The sequence below is a fragment of the Actinia tenebrosa genome, unplaced genomic scaffold, assembly GCF_029948245.1.
Source record: "Actinia tenebrosa isolate PJP-AT-01 unplaced genomic scaffold, QUT_ActTen_1.0 PGA_scaffold13__45_contigs__length_12533684, whole genome shotgun sequence".
Classification (NCBI taxonomy): Eukaryota; Metazoa; Cnidaria; class Anthozoa; order Actiniaria; family Actiniidae; genus Actinia; species Actinia tenebrosa.
In genome coordinates, this window is record NW_028292573.1 from 3758821 (window position 1) to 3776994 (window position 18174).

General features: G+C 36.4%; 2 protein-coding genes across 2 annotated transcripts; one reads left to right on the top strand and one right to left on the bottom strand.

Moving 5' to 3' along the window:
- The first annotated feature begins 45 nt into the window (after positions 1 to 45).
- Positions 46 to 5216, top strand: LOC116301958 (mannosyl-oligosaccharide glucosidase). Its single transcript, XM_031711130.2, has 3 exons — positions 46 to 893; positions 2551 to 2812; positions 3314 to 5216. Exons 1-3 carry the CDS (start codon positions 493 to 495, stop codon positions 5174 to 5176), a joined length of 2526 nt encoding a protein of 841 aa, XP_031566990.2. The 5' UTR covers positions 46 to 492; the 3' UTR covers positions 5177 to 5216.
- A 771-nt stretch (positions 5217 to 5987) lies between these two features.
- LOC116301964 (alpha-centractin) lies at positions 5988 to 17881 on the bottom strand. Its single transcript, XM_089028647.1, has 17 exons — positions 17741 to 17881; positions 17498 to 17562; positions 16452 to 16527; positions 15554 to 15592; positions 14912 to 14956; positions 14641 to 14682; positions 14243 to 14305; positions 13615 to 13676; positions 12968 to 13090; positions 12313 to 12406; positions 11825 to 11860; positions 11661 to 11717; positions 11004 to 11084; positions 10515 to 10608; positions 10187 to 10248; positions 8296 to 8336; positions 5988 to 7682 (listed from the first exon to the last, which is right to left on the bottom strand). The coding sequence occupies exons 1-17, from the start codon at positions 17786 to 17788 to the stop codon at positions 7580 to 7582; spliced, it is 1131 nt and encodes a 376-aa protein (XP_088884773.1). The 5' UTR covers positions 17789 to 17881; the 3' UTR covers positions 5988 to 7579.
- Positions 17882 to 18174: the final 293 nt, after the last annotated feature.

Below are 18174 nucleotides of genomic sequence, written 5' to 3' on the forward strand. Positions count from 1 at the left end.
AGTTTTTATCATCAATAAGAGGACAGACAGATAAAGATGACGTCAACGAGCGCGCGCTCTTTCCGTTGGTTGTTTTTGATCACTAAAAATGAGAAGTTTTTATCGTTTTTGTTATTGTAAAAAACAAATAGACATCAGTTTTTTATGTGTCTGACCTCGTATTGACGATAAATTGCGTCACATTGTCAAAGTAGTATGCGGATCTTCGGCTACGCCTCATGGATCCACACCACTTTGACCATGTGATGACGCAATTTATCGTCAATAAGAGGACAGACGCATAAAAACTGAAGGTTTTTTGTTAATTAGAGGCTACCTGTAATAAATATCGAGCAAATAAACTTAGACTACCGAGTAGTAAAAGAGAGAAATGACGGAGGAAAAAGAAATAGAGAAAAGACACAGGAAACCCAAACCCAGGTAATCATATTAAAATTTCGTGACCGTATCATAAAGCCTTACTGCTGTTCATAAAAATTGTAGGCTCACAAGATGGCCGACGAAAAAACATTGGTTCCCAAGATTAGAAAAGATATAAATTTTTGTAATTTTTCACTAGGAATAAATACCCTTATGGCCCGTTCAAGACGCGGAAAACAAGCATCCGATCCGTCACCAGATCACAAAGAACCAAGACCAAAAATCTCGAAGTCTCGAGGAAGATCGTCTCGGAGTTCAAAAGATGGAGTTTTGAGTCCAACTATTGTTCTTGCGATCTTAATAATTGTTCCTGTCTGTATTGCTGCATCCTATGGAGGATATGCTTTCTATAATTACAGGAGAACAGCACGTTTGTATACTCCTTTAGATGCGGAGCCCGTGGTAGATAGAAGTAAAGCCGATCCAAGGAGGTTTTGGGGGTCATACAGATCCAATCTGTATTTTGGAATGAAGTAAGGGAGCTAGAGAGTTAGACAGTAATGATAAAAAGGTAAATTATACACCGTGAAAAGATGAAAAAACTTACTGATGTTTCGGACGCTAGTCCTTCGTCTTTTACTCCGACGAAGGACTAGCGTCCGAAACAGTAAGTTTTTTCATTTTTTCACGGTGTATAATTTACCTTTTTATCATTACTGTTTCATTAGAAACACTAGCAGCTCACACTAGTTTTTAGCTAGTTATATCTTCTAAAATTTAGAGTTGTTCCACTTTCTTTTAAATACTACATTATTTCTTCTTTTAATTGTTTTAAAAGAAGCTATTTCTCCAGCTAATTATAGAATCTTTTTAGTAGCATAGTGTTATTGAATAAACTTAAACTTAAAAGCTTACGTCGTCTTATAAAGTTCAATTTTGATTTAATTGTTGTCTTATTATTTTACTATTCTTTTTTCTTTTCTATTCATTATTAATTCTTATCTTTTTTTCTAACCAAAAAGTTTCTTGAACGCAAACTGTTAAATGATTGAAACGTGGCTTGAAGTACCATTATAGCGCAATGCATCAGACAAACACCTGTTTTAATTTCAGAATAGGCCCTTTGCAGCTAAGCAATCATGTGCTGATTTATTCACTGTGAACAAATGAATGAACATTTTGATCCCATGGGTGAAATACACTGGACTGCAAACAAACTTTCAATACAACCTGTTTTGAGAGATCGTAATAAAACTGCATTTCGTAACATACTGGTTACACATCTTTTCATTCAGCTCTTTACAAATACCTAAAAAGAATCACGAATTTAACATAAAAACAAAAATTTTGCCCTCCAGTACAGACACGTGACCATTAACTGCAAAGGGCCTATTATACCATATATACCATACTATATTATATTATATATTATATATATAAGCTTATACCCAAATTTTGAACTCATATTCAGACTAAACAACTTAGCCCAAATAAGATGAAATACTTTCGTTACTTTCATTACTTTCCTTATTTTCCCAATCTTATCTTATCGTAATCCATTGCATTATTCTTTCTTTTTTTCTCTTTCTTCTTATTCTTTGATCATATTTTCTATACAATCTTTCAATTATTAATTGCACGTTTATAAATGAATTATCCTTTTTGTATCTACACATACCATATGTAAATAAAAAAATGTATCATCTACGTAATTGCTTTTACAATTTAAATCTATGTACTAAGTAGCTACCTATCTAGTCTAACTTTTAAGTTATCATAGGTAGCTTGTACTTTTATGTATGTCATACACCGAATTGAAATATGGCGACCAATTTGAATAATTATTGTTCTGCTCTGACAAGCGACTGACTAGCCTCGTGTTCACGTGGAAACATAAAAGCATTTTCACATGTATAGGAGGCTAGTCAGTCGCTAGTCAGTGCAGAACAATAGTTATTCAAATTGGTCGCAATATTTCGATTCGGTGTATATTTCTCACAAATGTAAAAATTTAAATATTGTGTTATATTAATAAGTACTGAATAAAATATTGATCGATTGATATACTTAAAAAAGTTAATGGCTGAGCCACATAGCTATGAGTATGCTCACTTAGGAGCTATATGCTTATAAATAAAAATACCATACAAAATATACTAAAATGTACTTTGGCCTTGAATTCCTTCCGAGGACTAGGAGCCCAGCATCTCTAATGCCTGGTCTAATGTGGTTCTCCCAGTTCCCTCATGATGGACAGCTGTCAATCAGACACACCTGTGAACAGGGTGACAGATTGTCCAAGTATGGATGGCTCAAACATGACGGGGTCAACTTTGGAACTCAAGAGATTGTTGACGACGACTTTATCCTTATGACTGATTTTGTGAAACAAGCAGGGGGAGATCACGGTGGTGACTGGACAGCGAGGATCTCTGGTAGAAAGAGGGAACAGGTACGGTGTTTTGTAATAGATTCTGCAATATTACATATGGGTAGAGTGTGTTGGGTCTCTCCATTGATTTGAGGGTTTTTTTCAAGGAATTATGTTTTTTCTATAATTTAATCATTCCTTTCTTTTATTCTGTACTTTACTTTTCCATTATTTGCTTTTTTTCCCATTCTATAATTAATCCATCCTTTCCTTTCCTTTTCCTTTCCTTTCATTCCCTTCCCTTCCCTTCCCTTTCATTTCCTCAGAACCCTAGCTCTCCTGCCATAATCAAAGCTCCAATGTCATTTCATTTAAGTTACTGCAATGTTCATAAACATGTGCATTGCAAGCTGAAATATTTTGTTTTCTGCTGCCGTCAATCAAACTTAATAAGTTGTTACCTATAATATTTTTGACTGGCAGCAGCGAAAAGCAAAATTTCAGCGTGCAACTCGGAGACACAGAGTTCACATGTTTATAAAAATCACAGTAAATCTTATCAACAATGCTTTTTTCCCTTAGGGAAATCCAAATCAGCTCGTTTCAGTCTTATTCTACGCAACTCATGACAATCCAATCCAACTCAAACCATCCTTGGGAAGAAACTCTCTAACAGAACTTCAAGGTGAATCACCAGAGCTTGGCAAATTCAAAATCATTTTTCCCAAGCCAAATAATAAGGTAATACTTTCCAATTTCCTCGCTACTCATACCCCAAATATCCATTCCATCAAAGACGTTGTCATGCAAAGCTTAGGGTATATAAAGATGAAGAAAGACTTAAAGCTCATAGGTCTACAAGGAATTCTTCCGAAGCGTGACGAAAACCAAAGAGAACTACCAACCAACTTATACGTCCAACAATGGACTTTCCAACTTCCATTTGAAATGGAAGTCATCTTTGAATCGGCAAGTTTTACCTCTAGAACAAGAAGACTTTCAGGGAACATTTTTTCAGATGCCTTTCGGAAGTTTTCAGATTCTTTTGATAAAAAATTTGAAGAAACATTCCCTTTGGAGTCCAAGAGCTTCAGCGAAGAAGAAAGAAGGTTTGCTCAAGCTGCTCTTAGTAACATGGTCGGTGGAATAGGATATTTTTACGGCAAGTCACGTGTAGTGTCAAGATATTTAAAAAAGCCTGTAGAGTATTGGGAAAGTGCTCTTTACACAGCAGTCCCATCAAGACCGTTTTTCCCTCGCGGTTTTTTATGGGACGAAGGGTTTCATCAGCTATTGATAAGTCAATGGGATAAGGATATTAGTATGGATATCATTGGACATTGGCTTGATCTTATGAATATTGAAGGCTGGATCCCTAGAGAGCAGATTCTTGGAGACGAAGCTCGTACTAAAGTTCCAGATGAATTTGTAACTCAACATAATGAGAATGCCAATCCACCAACTCTTATTCTCCCCATCAAATCTATGATCGACAAAGGGGTACTGGATAAGCAGTACCTCGTGAAGATATTCCCTCGGCTAAAGGCGTGGTTTCATTGGTTCAACACTACCCAACTCGGCCGGCTTCCTTCTACATACCGCTGGCATGGACGAGACGCCAAAACAGACCGGGAACTTAACCCAAAGACTCTGACGTCAGGACTTGATGACTACCCTAGAGCGTCCCACCCAAGTGATGATGAAAGGCATGTTGATCTACGATGCTGGATTGCATTTGCTGCAGGATTGATGGCCGACATTGCCACAGCAGTAGGAAAAGACCCAGAGGTGTATCATTCTACCAATGCATACCTCTCAGATGCAACCCTGTTAGACCATTATCATTGGTCGTCGAAAGCTCACATGTACAGTGATTTTGGGAACCATACTAAGCTAGTGAAGTTAACTCACCGAGCAAGCCAACCTGGAGGTCCCACACGTGTTGTCCGGGTCGTCACCTCTCGCACAGGACCTGTACTGAGATTTGTCAACTGCTTTGGTTACGTCAGTCTTTTTCCATTCCTTCTCCAAATTCTGAAACCAGATTCTCCAAGACTGGACAAGATCTTAACCGATTTGAAGAATCCAGATCTTCTGTGGACAGACTACGGTCTTCGCTCACTTTCCAAGAGCGACCCCTTCTACAAGAAATACAACACTGAACATGACGGCCCATACTGGAGAGGATCTATCTGGATTAACATGAACTACCTGTCAGTCAGGGCTCTGCGTCACTACAGCCACACTGAAGGCCCCTACCAAGAGAAGGCTAGATCATTGTATTCTGAACTAAGGCATAATCTTATTTCTAACATCTTTAGACAGTACCAGACGTCAGGTTTTATATGGGAACAGTACAATGATGAGACAGGGCGTGGCAAAGGGTCTCATCCATTCACAGGGTGGTCTTCTCTTGTAGTTCTTATGATGTCAGAACGGTATTGAAAATACGACAAAAATTATTAAAATTTTGAATTTAATTGCATCATTGGTAGTGGGGAGTGTGCTGATTGATTATATGAATATTATTGGGATTTTATTGGTTGGTTGGTACTGTATGTAAGGTGCATAGTTTGATTCTCAGTAATGTCACTCATTCGCTTTAAGGAGCAAGTGTGGCTTGGTTGGTTAGTGTGCTGCCTGCTAAGCAATAGTCCATAGTTTGATCCTCAGTAACCTCACACACTTGTTTGAAGGAGCAAGTGTGGCTTGGTTGGTTAGTGTGCTGCCTGCTAAGAGGTCCATACAGTAGTTTGATCCTCAGTGACCTCACACACTTGTTTTAAGGAGCAAGTGTGGCTTGGTTGGTTAGTGTGCTGTCTGCTAAGCAAGAGGTCCATAGTTTGATCCTCAGTGACCTCACACACTTGTTTTAAGGAGCAAGTGTGGCTTGGTTAGTGCATGATTCTTGCTAAGCAAGAGGTTCATAGTTTGATCCTCAGTGACCTCACACACTTGTTTGAAAGAGCAAGTGTGGCTTGGTTGGTTAGTGTGCTGCCTGCTAAGCAAGAGGTCCATAGTTTGATCTTCAGTGACCTCACACACTGGTCTTAAGGAGCAAGTGTGGCTTGGTCGGTTAGTGTGCTGCTTGCTAAGCAAGAGGTCCATAGTTTGATCCTCAGTGACCTCATACACTTGCTTTAAGGAGCAAGTGTGGCTTGGTTGGTCCTCAATGACTTCACATGCTTGTTTTAAGAAAGCAAAAGGGCCACATTTAGTTATATCAAATCAAAAAACAAACAAGCAACTTTCAACACATTTTTACCCTTCATTTTATTCCATTTCAGTGAAATTAAAATATCAAAATCTCACTGACTTTATCTTAAGAAAAAGACAGTTTTCAAGTTGGGCCGACTTGAAAAAGAAATTATTTTTCTCCTTTTGCTTCGCAACCCAATCAAATAGATACAGTGAATTTATCTTATTTTTAACATTTTTAAGTACAATATTTCTTAAAAAGACAGGCCTCGTAAACCATGCCAAGAATACCACTAACAATCAACTATTTTTATTACATACGTTAAATAAGATTTTTCTACTTAATATAAGTTATACAGCTTTACTTAAAACTTCCATCAGTTTTTCGGTTACAGAGAACAAAATGATGATGACAGAACTTGTACAGTAGCTTTCCAAGATTTTAAAACTGTATTGAAAGTGTTACAAGCCATGTCTTGGCATTGCATTTCCCTCCCCCAAAATTAGAGTGGTTAATCCCCTCCCCCCTTCCACAACGGAAAACCTATGCCTGCCCCTGTGTTTTGGAAGCTGTCTGAAAATGAAATAAAAATTGAATCCAATTCTAGGTATATTTACAGTGCGAATTGAAAAACCGTGGGAACTTAGGAATATGCCAGGAATTTTCTATTGTACTTTGGCCAATCAGAATTGACTTTCTAACCACAAGATAACGGAAAGATTGGTTAAGAAACATTCTTGAAATATTTCTAGGTGCCAACAGTTTTTCGATTTGCACAGTAAAGGTTGAAATAAGGAATAGATATCCTATAAAGAATTCATACATAATTATGTATAATAATTAGTTTCAATTTCACATTCAGTTAGAAAATGACCATAGCAATTTGACACCCCTTCCCGCACATACTTAAAAGCTGCAACAACAAGACATGCCCTGACACTATAATAGAGTCCTCTCCAAAAATGTGAAGCATTGTCTTTGCCCTAGTTCTTTCTCTGGAGTCTGTTTTCCCAAAGGTACATGATCTGAGCTATTACAAGCACAACTCTTAATGAATGAAAACACCTGAGATATATGCAAGGTTGGCAATGAGATAAGTAACTGTTGTGAGATTCATTCAACTGATTGATACCAAGCAATAGAATACTCTCTGGTTGATAGCACATGACGGGCAGTGTTTGCCTGTCATTGTAGGCTGGTATTAAGATTCATGAGATTCATTCAGCCGATCGATACCAAGCAATAGAATACTCTCTTGTTGATAGCACATGAGGGGCAGTGTTTGCCTGTCATTGTAGGCTGGTATTAAGATTCATGAGTTTCATTCAGCCAATTGATACCAAGCAATAGAATACTCTTGTTGATAGCACATGACGGGCAGTATTTGCCTGTCATTGTAGGCTGGTAATAAGATTCATGAGATTCATTCAGCTGATTGATACCAAGCAATAGAATACTCTCTGGTTGATAGCACATGAGGGGCAGTATTTGCCTGTCATTGTAGGCTGGTACTAAGATTCATAAGATTCATTCAGCCGATTTATACCAAGCAATAGAATACTCTCTTGTTGATATCACATGACGGGCAGTGTTTGCCTTGTAAAGTTCTATTTATTATAGCTAATGGTTAAAGGTTTTTATAATCTACATTAGAATGTTTTTCTATGGATTGCTCTGCCTCCTTCCTCTTCGTATTCCTTCTTCGAAACCCACATTTTCTTGAAGGTATCCAGAGATGCTAGAATAGAACCTCTGAAAAAAGAAAAATTAATGTGGATTGTTATAAGCAGAAAATAATAATTTAGAAAAGCAGTGCCCCCTTCTTAACCCTTTCACTACTAGAGCAGCCAAAAGCGGCCAGCGGAAAGACATTTTGGCTTTTCAATTATCCATCCCCTGGGACATTTCTGTGTGTTGAAACATGTGGGCTATTTTTTTTTTTTTTTTGGATCATTAACCAATCAGATTCTATCAACTGCTTTGATGTGTGTTATAAGGCCTCAATATCTACTGAGCATACATTTTTCATTTTGATATTGAGAAATAAAAAACACCCTATGTTCCAGGAAGAGCCTGTGTTGCACCCTTAACATTAACCAATCATATTCAAGATTTAGTTCAATATTTTTAACCAGCCAATCAGATAGCGCATTGATAAAATAAGAGCATTTGAATGTGATAATCTGATTGGCTAACACTGTTATAAGTTCAATCTCCATCTAGTTTACTCTTTTCCGATTGGTCAGTTTTAATGTATCCGCATGGTATAAAGGGTCTATTCACATAACTAATTTTCACAGTTCGGAACCATTGAATTCCCAAGAAGAAATTATAGCCCAGATACTGTTTACAAAGTTCTACATACCCTATCCATGTTGAATATAATCTCTCTTGTGGAGCTGAGATCTAGAAAAACAACAACCAAAATCATGACAACATTTTATTAGAGATAATAATAAACTTTCATCAAGAATTTTTTTTTTCTGACTTGGAGAAGAATTATTTTTAACAAAAAACACAGTTGTTGTGAAATTGTGATTGTCCGAGTGAGTGTAGTCTAGAGAAAGACTGTTGTTGGTGGTGACGGACAGTTTGTTGTGAAGTGTAATGGTCCAGGTGAGTGTAGTCTAGAGAAAGATTGTTGTTGGTAGTGACTGACAGTTTGTTATGAAGTGTAATGGTCCAGGTGAGTGTAGTTTGGAGAAAGACTGTTGTTGGTGGTGACTGACGTTTCGACAACCTGAGCAGAAGTCATTTTAAAGAACAGTCTTTCTCAAGACTACACTCACCTGGACCATTACACTTCACAACAAACTGTCAGTCACCACCAACAACAGTCTTTCTCTAGACTACACTCACCTGGACCATTACACTTCACAACAAACTGTCAGTCACCACCAACAACAGTCTTTCTCTAGACTACACTCACCTGGACCATTACACTTCACAACAAACTGTCAGTCACCACCAACAACAGTCTTTCTCTAGACTACACTCACCTGAACCATTACACTTCACAACAAACTGTCAGTCACCACCAACAACAGTCTTTCTCAAGACTACACTTGCCCAGACGATTACACTCCACAACAAACTGTCAGTCACCACCAACAACAGTCTTTCTCTAGACTACACTCACCTGGACCATTACACTTCACAACAAACTGTCAGTCACCACCAACAACAGTCTTTCTCTAGACTACACTCACCTGGACCATTACACTTCACAACAAACTGTCAGTCACCACCAACAACAGTCTTTCTCTAGACTACACTCACCTGGACCATTACACTTCACAACAAACTGTCAGTCACCACCAACAACAGTCTTTCTCTAGACTACACTCACCTGGACCATTACACTTCACAACAAACTGTCAGTCACCACCAACAACAGTCTTTCTCTAGGCTACACTCACCTGGACCATTACACTTCACAACAAACTGTCAGTCACCACCAACAACAGTCTTTCTCTAGACTACACTTGCCCAGACGATTACACTCCACAACAAACTGTCAGTCACCACCAACAACAGTCTTTCTCTAGACTACACTCACCTGGACCATTACACTTCACAACAAACTGTCAGTCACCACCAACAACAGTCTTTCTCTAGACTACACTCACCTGGACCATTACACTTCACAACAAACTGTCAGTCACCACCAACAACAGTCTTTCTCTAGACTACACTCACCTGGACCATTACACTTCACAACAAACTGTCAGTCACCACCAACAACAGTCTTTCTCTAGACTACACTCACCTGGACCATTACACTTCACAACAAACTGTCAGTCACCACCAACAACAGTCTTTCTCTAGACTACACTCACCTGGACCATTACACTTCACAACAAACTGTCAGTCACCATCAACAACAGTCTTTCTCTAGACTACACTCACCTGGACCATTACACTTCACAACAAACTGTCAGTCACCACCAACAACAGTCTTTCTCTAGACTACACTCACCTGGACCATTACACTTCACAACAAACTGTCAGTCACCACCAACAACAGTCTTTCTCTAGACTACACTCACCTGGACCATTACACTTCACAACAAACTGTCAGTCACCATCAACAACAGTCTTTCTCTAGACTACACTCACCTGGACCATTACACTTCACAACAAACTTCAACAACTGGGTTGAAACCATTTACTCTTTAAAAAAACACCTTGCACTTGAAAATTTTGTTGAAATATTTCTTCGACATTATCTTTTTTGTTGACATTAAAAGTCTTACCCTGATTTTGATATCTTTTGGTGCGAGCTTTTTAACTTCACTGAGAAGACGATCTCCAAAACCTACAAAATAAGAATAATTCAATTACAACTACTATGAACATGACATTTTCCAAACATTTTCATCGTTTCCCTACATTTTACTTTACATTTTGCAAACCTTCCCGACAAAGACAAGTATTCTTTTGTTTATCTACTACTTGGAGATTTTTGCGATTCCTTTTCACTAATTTTAAAGAATTTTTTAATGGTCAACTGATGGTTCACGTTTGCCATAAACGAGGATCTTAAACTCTCTAATATCTTATTGACTAATAATTATTAATAACCTTTAAAAAGCGTTGATCCACCAGATAGTACTATGTTTGAGTACAACACTCGTCGGACGTCCATGTCCGATCTTTGAATTGCAAAACTTAACACCTAAAAATAGAGATTATTTATGGATAAGAATAGAACATTTCAATTGGAATTTTATGAGACCCACATAATAATGTTGTGAAATCTTGAGTCCCCAGTATTTTTGTAGGTGTATTTTTTACAGCCCTTGCTAAAACAAAACTCGAGCAGAGTGAATTATCCTCATATATGCTACTGGAAATTTTGGTATCAATGTACATGATAAGGGTTTTCAATAAAAGCCAGCAGCCGGCTAATCCTACCAGGTATTTTACATAAACTTGCTGCCTAGATTTTAATAAAGTTCCCCAAAATTAAGGGGAAATGTGAGAAAGATTCGCTCGCTGCTCCCAGCCTATTCATTATGTTTTGCCGCTTACTCAAGCTGGTATTGAAACCTGCATCATCTTAGGTGTTACCTCATGAATTCCTTCACTTTCATCACCAATTAAGTCTGGTCTGAAGAGAATTTCTGGTGCTCTGAATCTTGCTGGGCCAATCTATATCACAACGCATCAAGAATACATGTAAGTATAGGAGTATATTACTGCAGTGCTGCTAAATATATCAGGCCAATAAACCCAACTTATGTGTCCTTGGAGTCTCATACGAGACTTGATAGCTCAGTGGTTAGAGCATGGCACCGCAATTACCAGGGCACAGGTTCAAATAGCCTGTGTAGTGGCCCTCTGGTAGGGAATTTCGGGAGAGAGGCTAGGGTTCAAATCCTGTTCAAGACTCAGAATTTTTAAAATAAATACTTACTAATAGTATCTATTTAGTGACTAATAGTTGCTATCACTCAACCAGAACATTCATCATACAAAGACAAATACACAAGAGACCATTTGTGTCTTTTGTTTAATAAATGTTCTGGTTGAGTAATAGTGACTATTAGTCACTAAATAGATACTATTAGTTAGTATTTAGTTCGATTTTATTTCACGGTCGAATTGCATCCACTCTATTCTAATGCTACAATGAGGCTCACTCTATGCAAATGATTCTGTAATCGAGGAACACAGTAGTATTTGACTAATTTAAAAACACCAGTGGTCTATATTCTTATCCCATACCTCTATTTGACTGCCGTCTGGTAGGAAATACTGTTTTTTTTCACCTTCTAGTGATTCCTGTAAGTTACAACAATCCATTAACACAATCATTATTCTTAGATATTGTTTTATGTTTTATTTATCATTCATTTTTAATTCTGGGTTCAAATAAACATTATTCTTACCTCTTTTTGTGGATTCAAAGCCAGGTAACAGGCATCCTAATCAAACAATAAATTTAATTATTAGAGAAAATTTAAAAAATTTCCCTATTTATCAGAAGCATAGCTTAAAATAACAGCTGGTCAACATGCCACCAGAATTGGAACTTGTCCAGTCAATATTTGCATTGCCGAGGTCATTTTGACCTGCATTGTAATATTGTGCAAGAAATGAGGTACAACCGAGATAAAACTTATTTGGCTCGTGATCTATCAGCAACTGAACGGCTGTTATCTTAAACCCTGCAAGTTCGTAAAATATTCAAAGGGGGAGAAGGGAATGATGTAAAAATCAAGGCATTCTATCACAACATTTTTCTTTTCCCTCACGCTTTGCTGTTACAGTAGCAAATTAGTGTGTGAATGTAGATGAGATTTAAGGCAGAACAATTCATTACAAGGATAACTTGTTTTTTCTTATGTCTAAAAAACGACTATGACTTCTGTATTACCTCTTTTATGGTCCTAACAATTTCAAACTCTGAAGATGAATGGAAATTGTGGCCTTCTTTTCGTAGTAGCAATCGTAAATATCTTGATACATCTCTGGAGAATACATCAAACATATCATCTCTGTTAGCATTTAGATTTGAAAAGAAGTACATGTAAACTGTTATTAACAATAAAGCTTTTTCAAATTTGTTTAACACTACTGTACTCCTTCCTTAAATGTTTATTTGCTAATGATAAGATTTATTTGTTTTAGCTACAAATTCTTGCAACTTGTTGTGCAACATAGTTGCATTGTATGTAAGTTCCAGGGTGAACAATGCTTGTATTAGAGTGAAGGCATTTAACCCGTGAAATAAAAATTATTAGTCAATGTGTAACAGTCATAGACACAAAAGAAAACAATGGAATTAGGGTCTACTAATGTGTATTAGTCCAATATCTATTTCACGGATTTAATGACTTCACTCTACCTGATTTGATGAATTCTGCAATTTATGATCCATCAATGTCAAGAGACAAGATACAGACATTTGTAGCTCACATATTAATATATACACCTTTAGCCACATTTTTAAAAGTAAAATATTCTGATACCAAGGTAAGAAACACCTGCTTCAAAAGGTTCTGATCAAGAAGTTATCACCACTAAAATACCTTCCTGCGATGTCAGTTCTCATGATAGAATGGGGCATTGCAAATCCTTCATAAATTGGAACAGAATGGGTAACGCCATCTCCAGCATCAAGTACCACTCCCGTTGTTCTACCTGTTGCATATCTGGCAAAATGAAGTTGGAAAGTTTAGAAGATTAAAAAAAGATCTGAGTACTTCATTATTTCTTTGTTTAACGGTTGTGCATCACTAGACACTTTTTTAAATTCTCTACTTTCACATCCCCATAATGCCTTGCGTCTTTGGGGGTAACCAATCAAAAAACTGTCCCAAATTGAAAGGTTTCTTAATTGAATTTATACTATACCTGCTTTTATCTGTACAATACTGATTATCAGTTTATTCCAAGTTATTTTTGCATGTACAGATCATGAAGAGTTTTGGTCTTACAGAAAATGTATTGACTTACGAAAAAATGTATAAAATTTACCTTAAACATCTTCAAGCTTCTATCTTTTTTTGTTTTTTACTTCTTCATTATATATTTGGATACCAAACAAGGTATTGTCAACATTGTCTAATCAGCCTTCAGCAAAATAAGTGGGTTTTTACCCCCTGGTTACCCCCCAAAGATGCAAAGTATACTGGGGATGTGAAAGTAGAGAATGCAAAAGTAACAGACTACTTACAGACTAAGCACAGCTTGCATTGAAATGAAAAGTGCTGGAACATTGAAAGTTTCAAAAAATATCTGCAAACACAAAGGGAAAACATTATTCACCACTTGAAGTTAATCAGTACAAACATATAAGATATACCTATAATATAAAGATACATAGTTAATATTTATTCATTGTTTTCATTAATCTTTTGAAAACATCAATAGCAATTGCCCTATTTCACTATGACGTCACATCGAAACAATCTATTGTTTAAACGCAAAGGATCATGGTCATCGGAGGGGGTCAAATCAACGCAAATTCACCGAAAACTGTTCTAAAACCCGTATCAATCCACGAAGAGAAGTAGAATAGCCAGGAAACTCTCAGAATATATTTTAGTACATATCAATACATATTATATCTGAAAACCAGGCCATTTTAGATTAAACTGTTTCACTAGGAGCAAATCATGTTGAATTTTCTATTGGATTTGGCAATTCTATCCCCAACATAAACAAGCAGTGACGTCATAGTGAAATAGGGCAATTCAGGCCAGCGATTTCTGTCTCTCAAATTTAGTTCAGCAAGATATTTATGAGAAATGAGAGGAAAAAATTATTAAATTTGACAAAAAATGTTTTTAATGTTTCCAGACCTCGGCTGCTTTTTCTCTGTTCCTTCTTGGGTTCAAGGGAGCTTCTGTAAGAAGGACTGGATGCTGCAAAAATATAAAGAGGCCTTTCAGCATTAATCTTCAATAAGAAGACCCTGCATGAGCATTTGTTGGTCTAGCAACAGGGTAGAATTAATTACATACCAGGCTGGGCCTGGTTGTAAGAAGCCAGGGTAGCGCTATCCAATGGATAAATCTTATCCAGTAGATAAATTTATTGGATAACAGCATTGACTTATCCACTGGATGAGGAAATATCTGCTGGATAGCGCAATCCAGGCTTCGTACAACCGGGCCCAGACCGATGCTTAACCATCTGAGCCAACTAAAGGAATATCAACAAGTGAACTGCATTATAATTATGCGATGTTCATATTTACCTCTTCTGAAAAGGTTTGTAATTGATCTTTGGAATAAATATACTGTAAAAGACAAGGCAAAGAGTAAAAAACGTTTCACAAAAAAAGTAGAGATGGATGAATAGATTAATGAGTAGAAAATGGGTGTAAAGAGGAGAGAGGAAAAGATGGACAAGTGGATGGGGGGAGGGAGGGATGTTGGGCAAGTGAATGGGTGTAATGGTGATCAGATGTGCAAAATAGGATACGAAAGAAAAAAATATACAACCACCTTATGACTTCATTCTCTTACCTGCCAAATTCTTTCCATGTCATTCCAATCTCTTACAACACCATGCTAAAAAAAAGTACCTCAGCATTAATTAAATCACCTGAAAAGTCAAAACTCTTGATTCTATTCAGAACAACTTTTGCATCACTATGAAATAGCATGGTACATGTACACATTGTTGTAATGATAACAAATTGACAGCATCTATTGAATCAATAATGGTGCATGGAATTGCTACTCATCCAATGAAATTTTATTCAACAAATATAAAATGCTTCCCTGCTAGCAGAGTCTCTCTTCTCTTTCTCTCCCTTCTTTCAGGTGGGGAGGAAGGAGACTCTGCCGATGTAGAGTGTTTCCTTTGATACACTGCCGTCCACGATCATGGACAAACAAAACCAGTTTTAAAACCGGTTTTTGACTGATTACATGTAGTGCGCATGAGCAAATGTAACACACTGTGGTGCCAAACATTGTTTGACGAGAGCAGCTGTCAAAATACTGACAGCGTTGCAAAGTTACGCTACTCATGCGCAACAGAAATAACATCCTACATCAGCAGTGTCTATTTTTCTCTCTCAACCAAAACAAAAGGAAAATAGGCTCTGCTAGCAGAGAAATAAAATGCATAAAACGCATTAAAGTCAAAACACCCTTTATTACCTCCATTGGATATCTTATATTCAGTAATCCTCTGTGTTCCTGTGGACAAAACATAAAAATTAAGATTATGACATTTGAATTTTATAATACAAGGGCTTCCTAAATATAGATTGGCTGGCACCCACACCACAATGCTTGATTAACATGCCAATGGCATAACATGAACTAAAATCTCCAAATATGATTTTGTATGAGTATATATAACACATGCTACTTTATATTCAAATTAAGGAGTAAAAACATAAAGTCTGCGCAATCACTTACCCAGTAAATAACATAGATAAAATTAGTACTTATTGGTGTTAACCCTTTCACTCCCACTGGGACCCAGCCCCAAACTGCTCCTTTTCTCCAAGGGTGTTGAAAAGGTTTGAATATTTTTCAGCTTTAATGATTCTATTGTCAATTTAACAAATAGACATCAGTTTTTTGTGTCTGTCCTCTTATTGACAATAAATTGCATCATCACATTGTCAAAGTAGGTTGGATCCATGAGGTGTAGCCAAGTGGAGCCGCATACTACTTTGACAATGTGATGACACAATTTATCATCAATAAGAGGACAGACACATCAAAAACTGATGTCTATTTGTTTTTTACAATAACAAAAACAATGAAAACTTCTCATTTATAGCGATCAAAACAACAAACAGAAAGAGCACGCCCTCGTTGACATCAGCTTCAACTGTCTGTCCTCTTATTGATGATAAAAAATAACCAATCAGTGCGCGAGAAATTTGTAAGTTATTGTAAAATGCTAGGTTTTGATTGGTGGATATAACATAGTCACAACAGTGCTGTATGGCACTAACGGGAAAAATTTCAAGTCAAGTACTTTAAGTGTCATATGGCACTATTTTAACTTAAAGGTAAAAGAGTATAATCTGCACCACTGTACCTCAGCTTTTGGTCCGATAAATATGTCTCCTTCCAGAGCTCCAGCCATGACACGAACATGTTTTGGTCTACCAACACTATAAATTAAATGTAATCAGAGTCAATAGAGAAGGGATGGTGGGTACATATCGCAGTAGCACACTAGCCTCAGGGGTCTCTCCCTTGATTTGATGGTTATTCTTAAGTTTTCTTTCCTTCACAAACCAAACTCATTACACTAAATTCAGATTCAATCTGTGAGATAGCCATGCCCTGGCTTTGATAAGTACAGAGGTTGTTTCCAGGTTTGATAAAATTGAAGTTCTGTTGGGCACTCTCTTAGTGCACTTAATAATTTACTTGTCTACGGTAAAATAATCTTACATATTATGTAATTACACTTTAAAGGAAAAATATAGTCATAGGTTGACCATAACAATAAAATACTCAAAACTTAATAAGCATTTATTCAAAAGAAAATAATATTGATTGTGAAGCGTAAGTTTAGGGGCACTTTTTGATATTATGAATTTTAGAAGTCATAGAAAATACAAAGAAATACAAACCAGACAAGATTTCATTAAAATAAATCACGACTAAATAGCATTTATCTCAAAAAAATTTAAAACAATTTTCACACTCTACGGAAGTCATAAAAATTGAAAAAAAAAGCTGCAATATCAAAAAAAAAACAAAAAAAAAACTATGTAGATAAAAATTTACCTTATAAACTTCGAAAAATAAAAATAAAATTTAAAACCAGGGTAACCAAATCCTTCAGAAAAATTTCATTAAAATTCAGATAGGAGAATAACAGACGATGTAATAAAGAGAGTAATCAAGAATCAATGACTAATATTGGCTTCCTTGACCAAAGCAAAAATATATCAATTGATGCAAATAGAAAATTCAAAAAAATCAGAATTATTATAAGAGGATTAGCTTTTATATTAAGAATTTAAGGAATCATGCAAAGAGAGAATGCAAAAACGATGTATAAATATAAAGAGAATTATAGTATACTTGTAAAAGGAGAATATTTTTACCTATATGAGCTAGTTTACTTACTAGTTAGCGAAGTGGTATTTTGGTACTTGATCGCCGGCAAAACCAGCTTTTATAACACCAGATCCCTAAGAATTAAAATGAAAAACTTAGAAGGTATATTTGAAGGAAAACATAACGATATATGGAGTGAATTTTTGAGTAGTTTCGATGTGAGCTGTTGTATGAGAGACCAAAAGTCAGTCATGTTTACAGAGGAAAAAAATAGAGTATTTCAGTTCTGATTGCTGTAAATTCGTTACTTACATTATCTATGACTATCGGTTGATTAGCAATCACGTCAAAATTGTCCATTTTGGGAAGATAAAAGTGGATTTATGTTATTTTTTGTGAGACTACCATGAAGAACTAGATTTTGTGCTCCTAAAAAATGGGCAGTGATGGAAATGACACGTGACACTAATCAACCAATCACAGGTGTTCAAATAACCACTGCGACTGCGAGTCTTGGCTAGCGGCATTTACCATTAACGAATGCTCGACTGAAAAATCTTTTTAAAAAAATAACTTCTAATTCTAATTTAAGAGCTTCTTTTGTTAAAATAAAGTCATTTAGGTTCTCAATCAAATTCCTATTGATTATTTTAGGGGATTCTTTTTTTCATGTTGAAATAAAAACAAATCTTAAAGCCTGAGAAATGATAACAAAACATAGTACTTTAGGGAGGGGAGGGTAGAAA

Coding starts and splice junctions, on each gene's coding strand:
- LOC116301958 (XM_031711130.2), top strand. CDS start 493: ATGGCCGACGAAAAAACATTGGTTCCCAAGATTAGAAAAGATATAAAT. Junction 894..2,550: donor AATCTGTATTTTGGAATGAA/GTAAGGGAGCTA, acceptor ATTCCTTCCGAG/GACTAGGAGCCCAGCATCTC. Junction 2,813..3,313: donor CTGGTAGAAAGAGGGAACAG/GTACGGTGTTTT, acceptor TTTTTCCCTTAG/GGAAATCCAAATCAGCTCGT.
- LOC116301964 (XM_089028647.1), bottom strand. CDS start 17,788: ATGGACAATTTTGACGTGATTGCTAATCAACCGATAGTCATAGATAAT. Junction 11,718..11,824: donor CTTTGAATCCACAAAAAGAG/GTAAGAATAATG, acceptor TGTAACTTACAG/GAATCACTAGAAGGTGAAAA. Junction 10,249..10,514: donor TGGATCAACGCTTTTTAAAG/GTTATTAATAAT, acceptor CTTATTTTGTAG/GTTTTGGAGATCGTCTTCTC.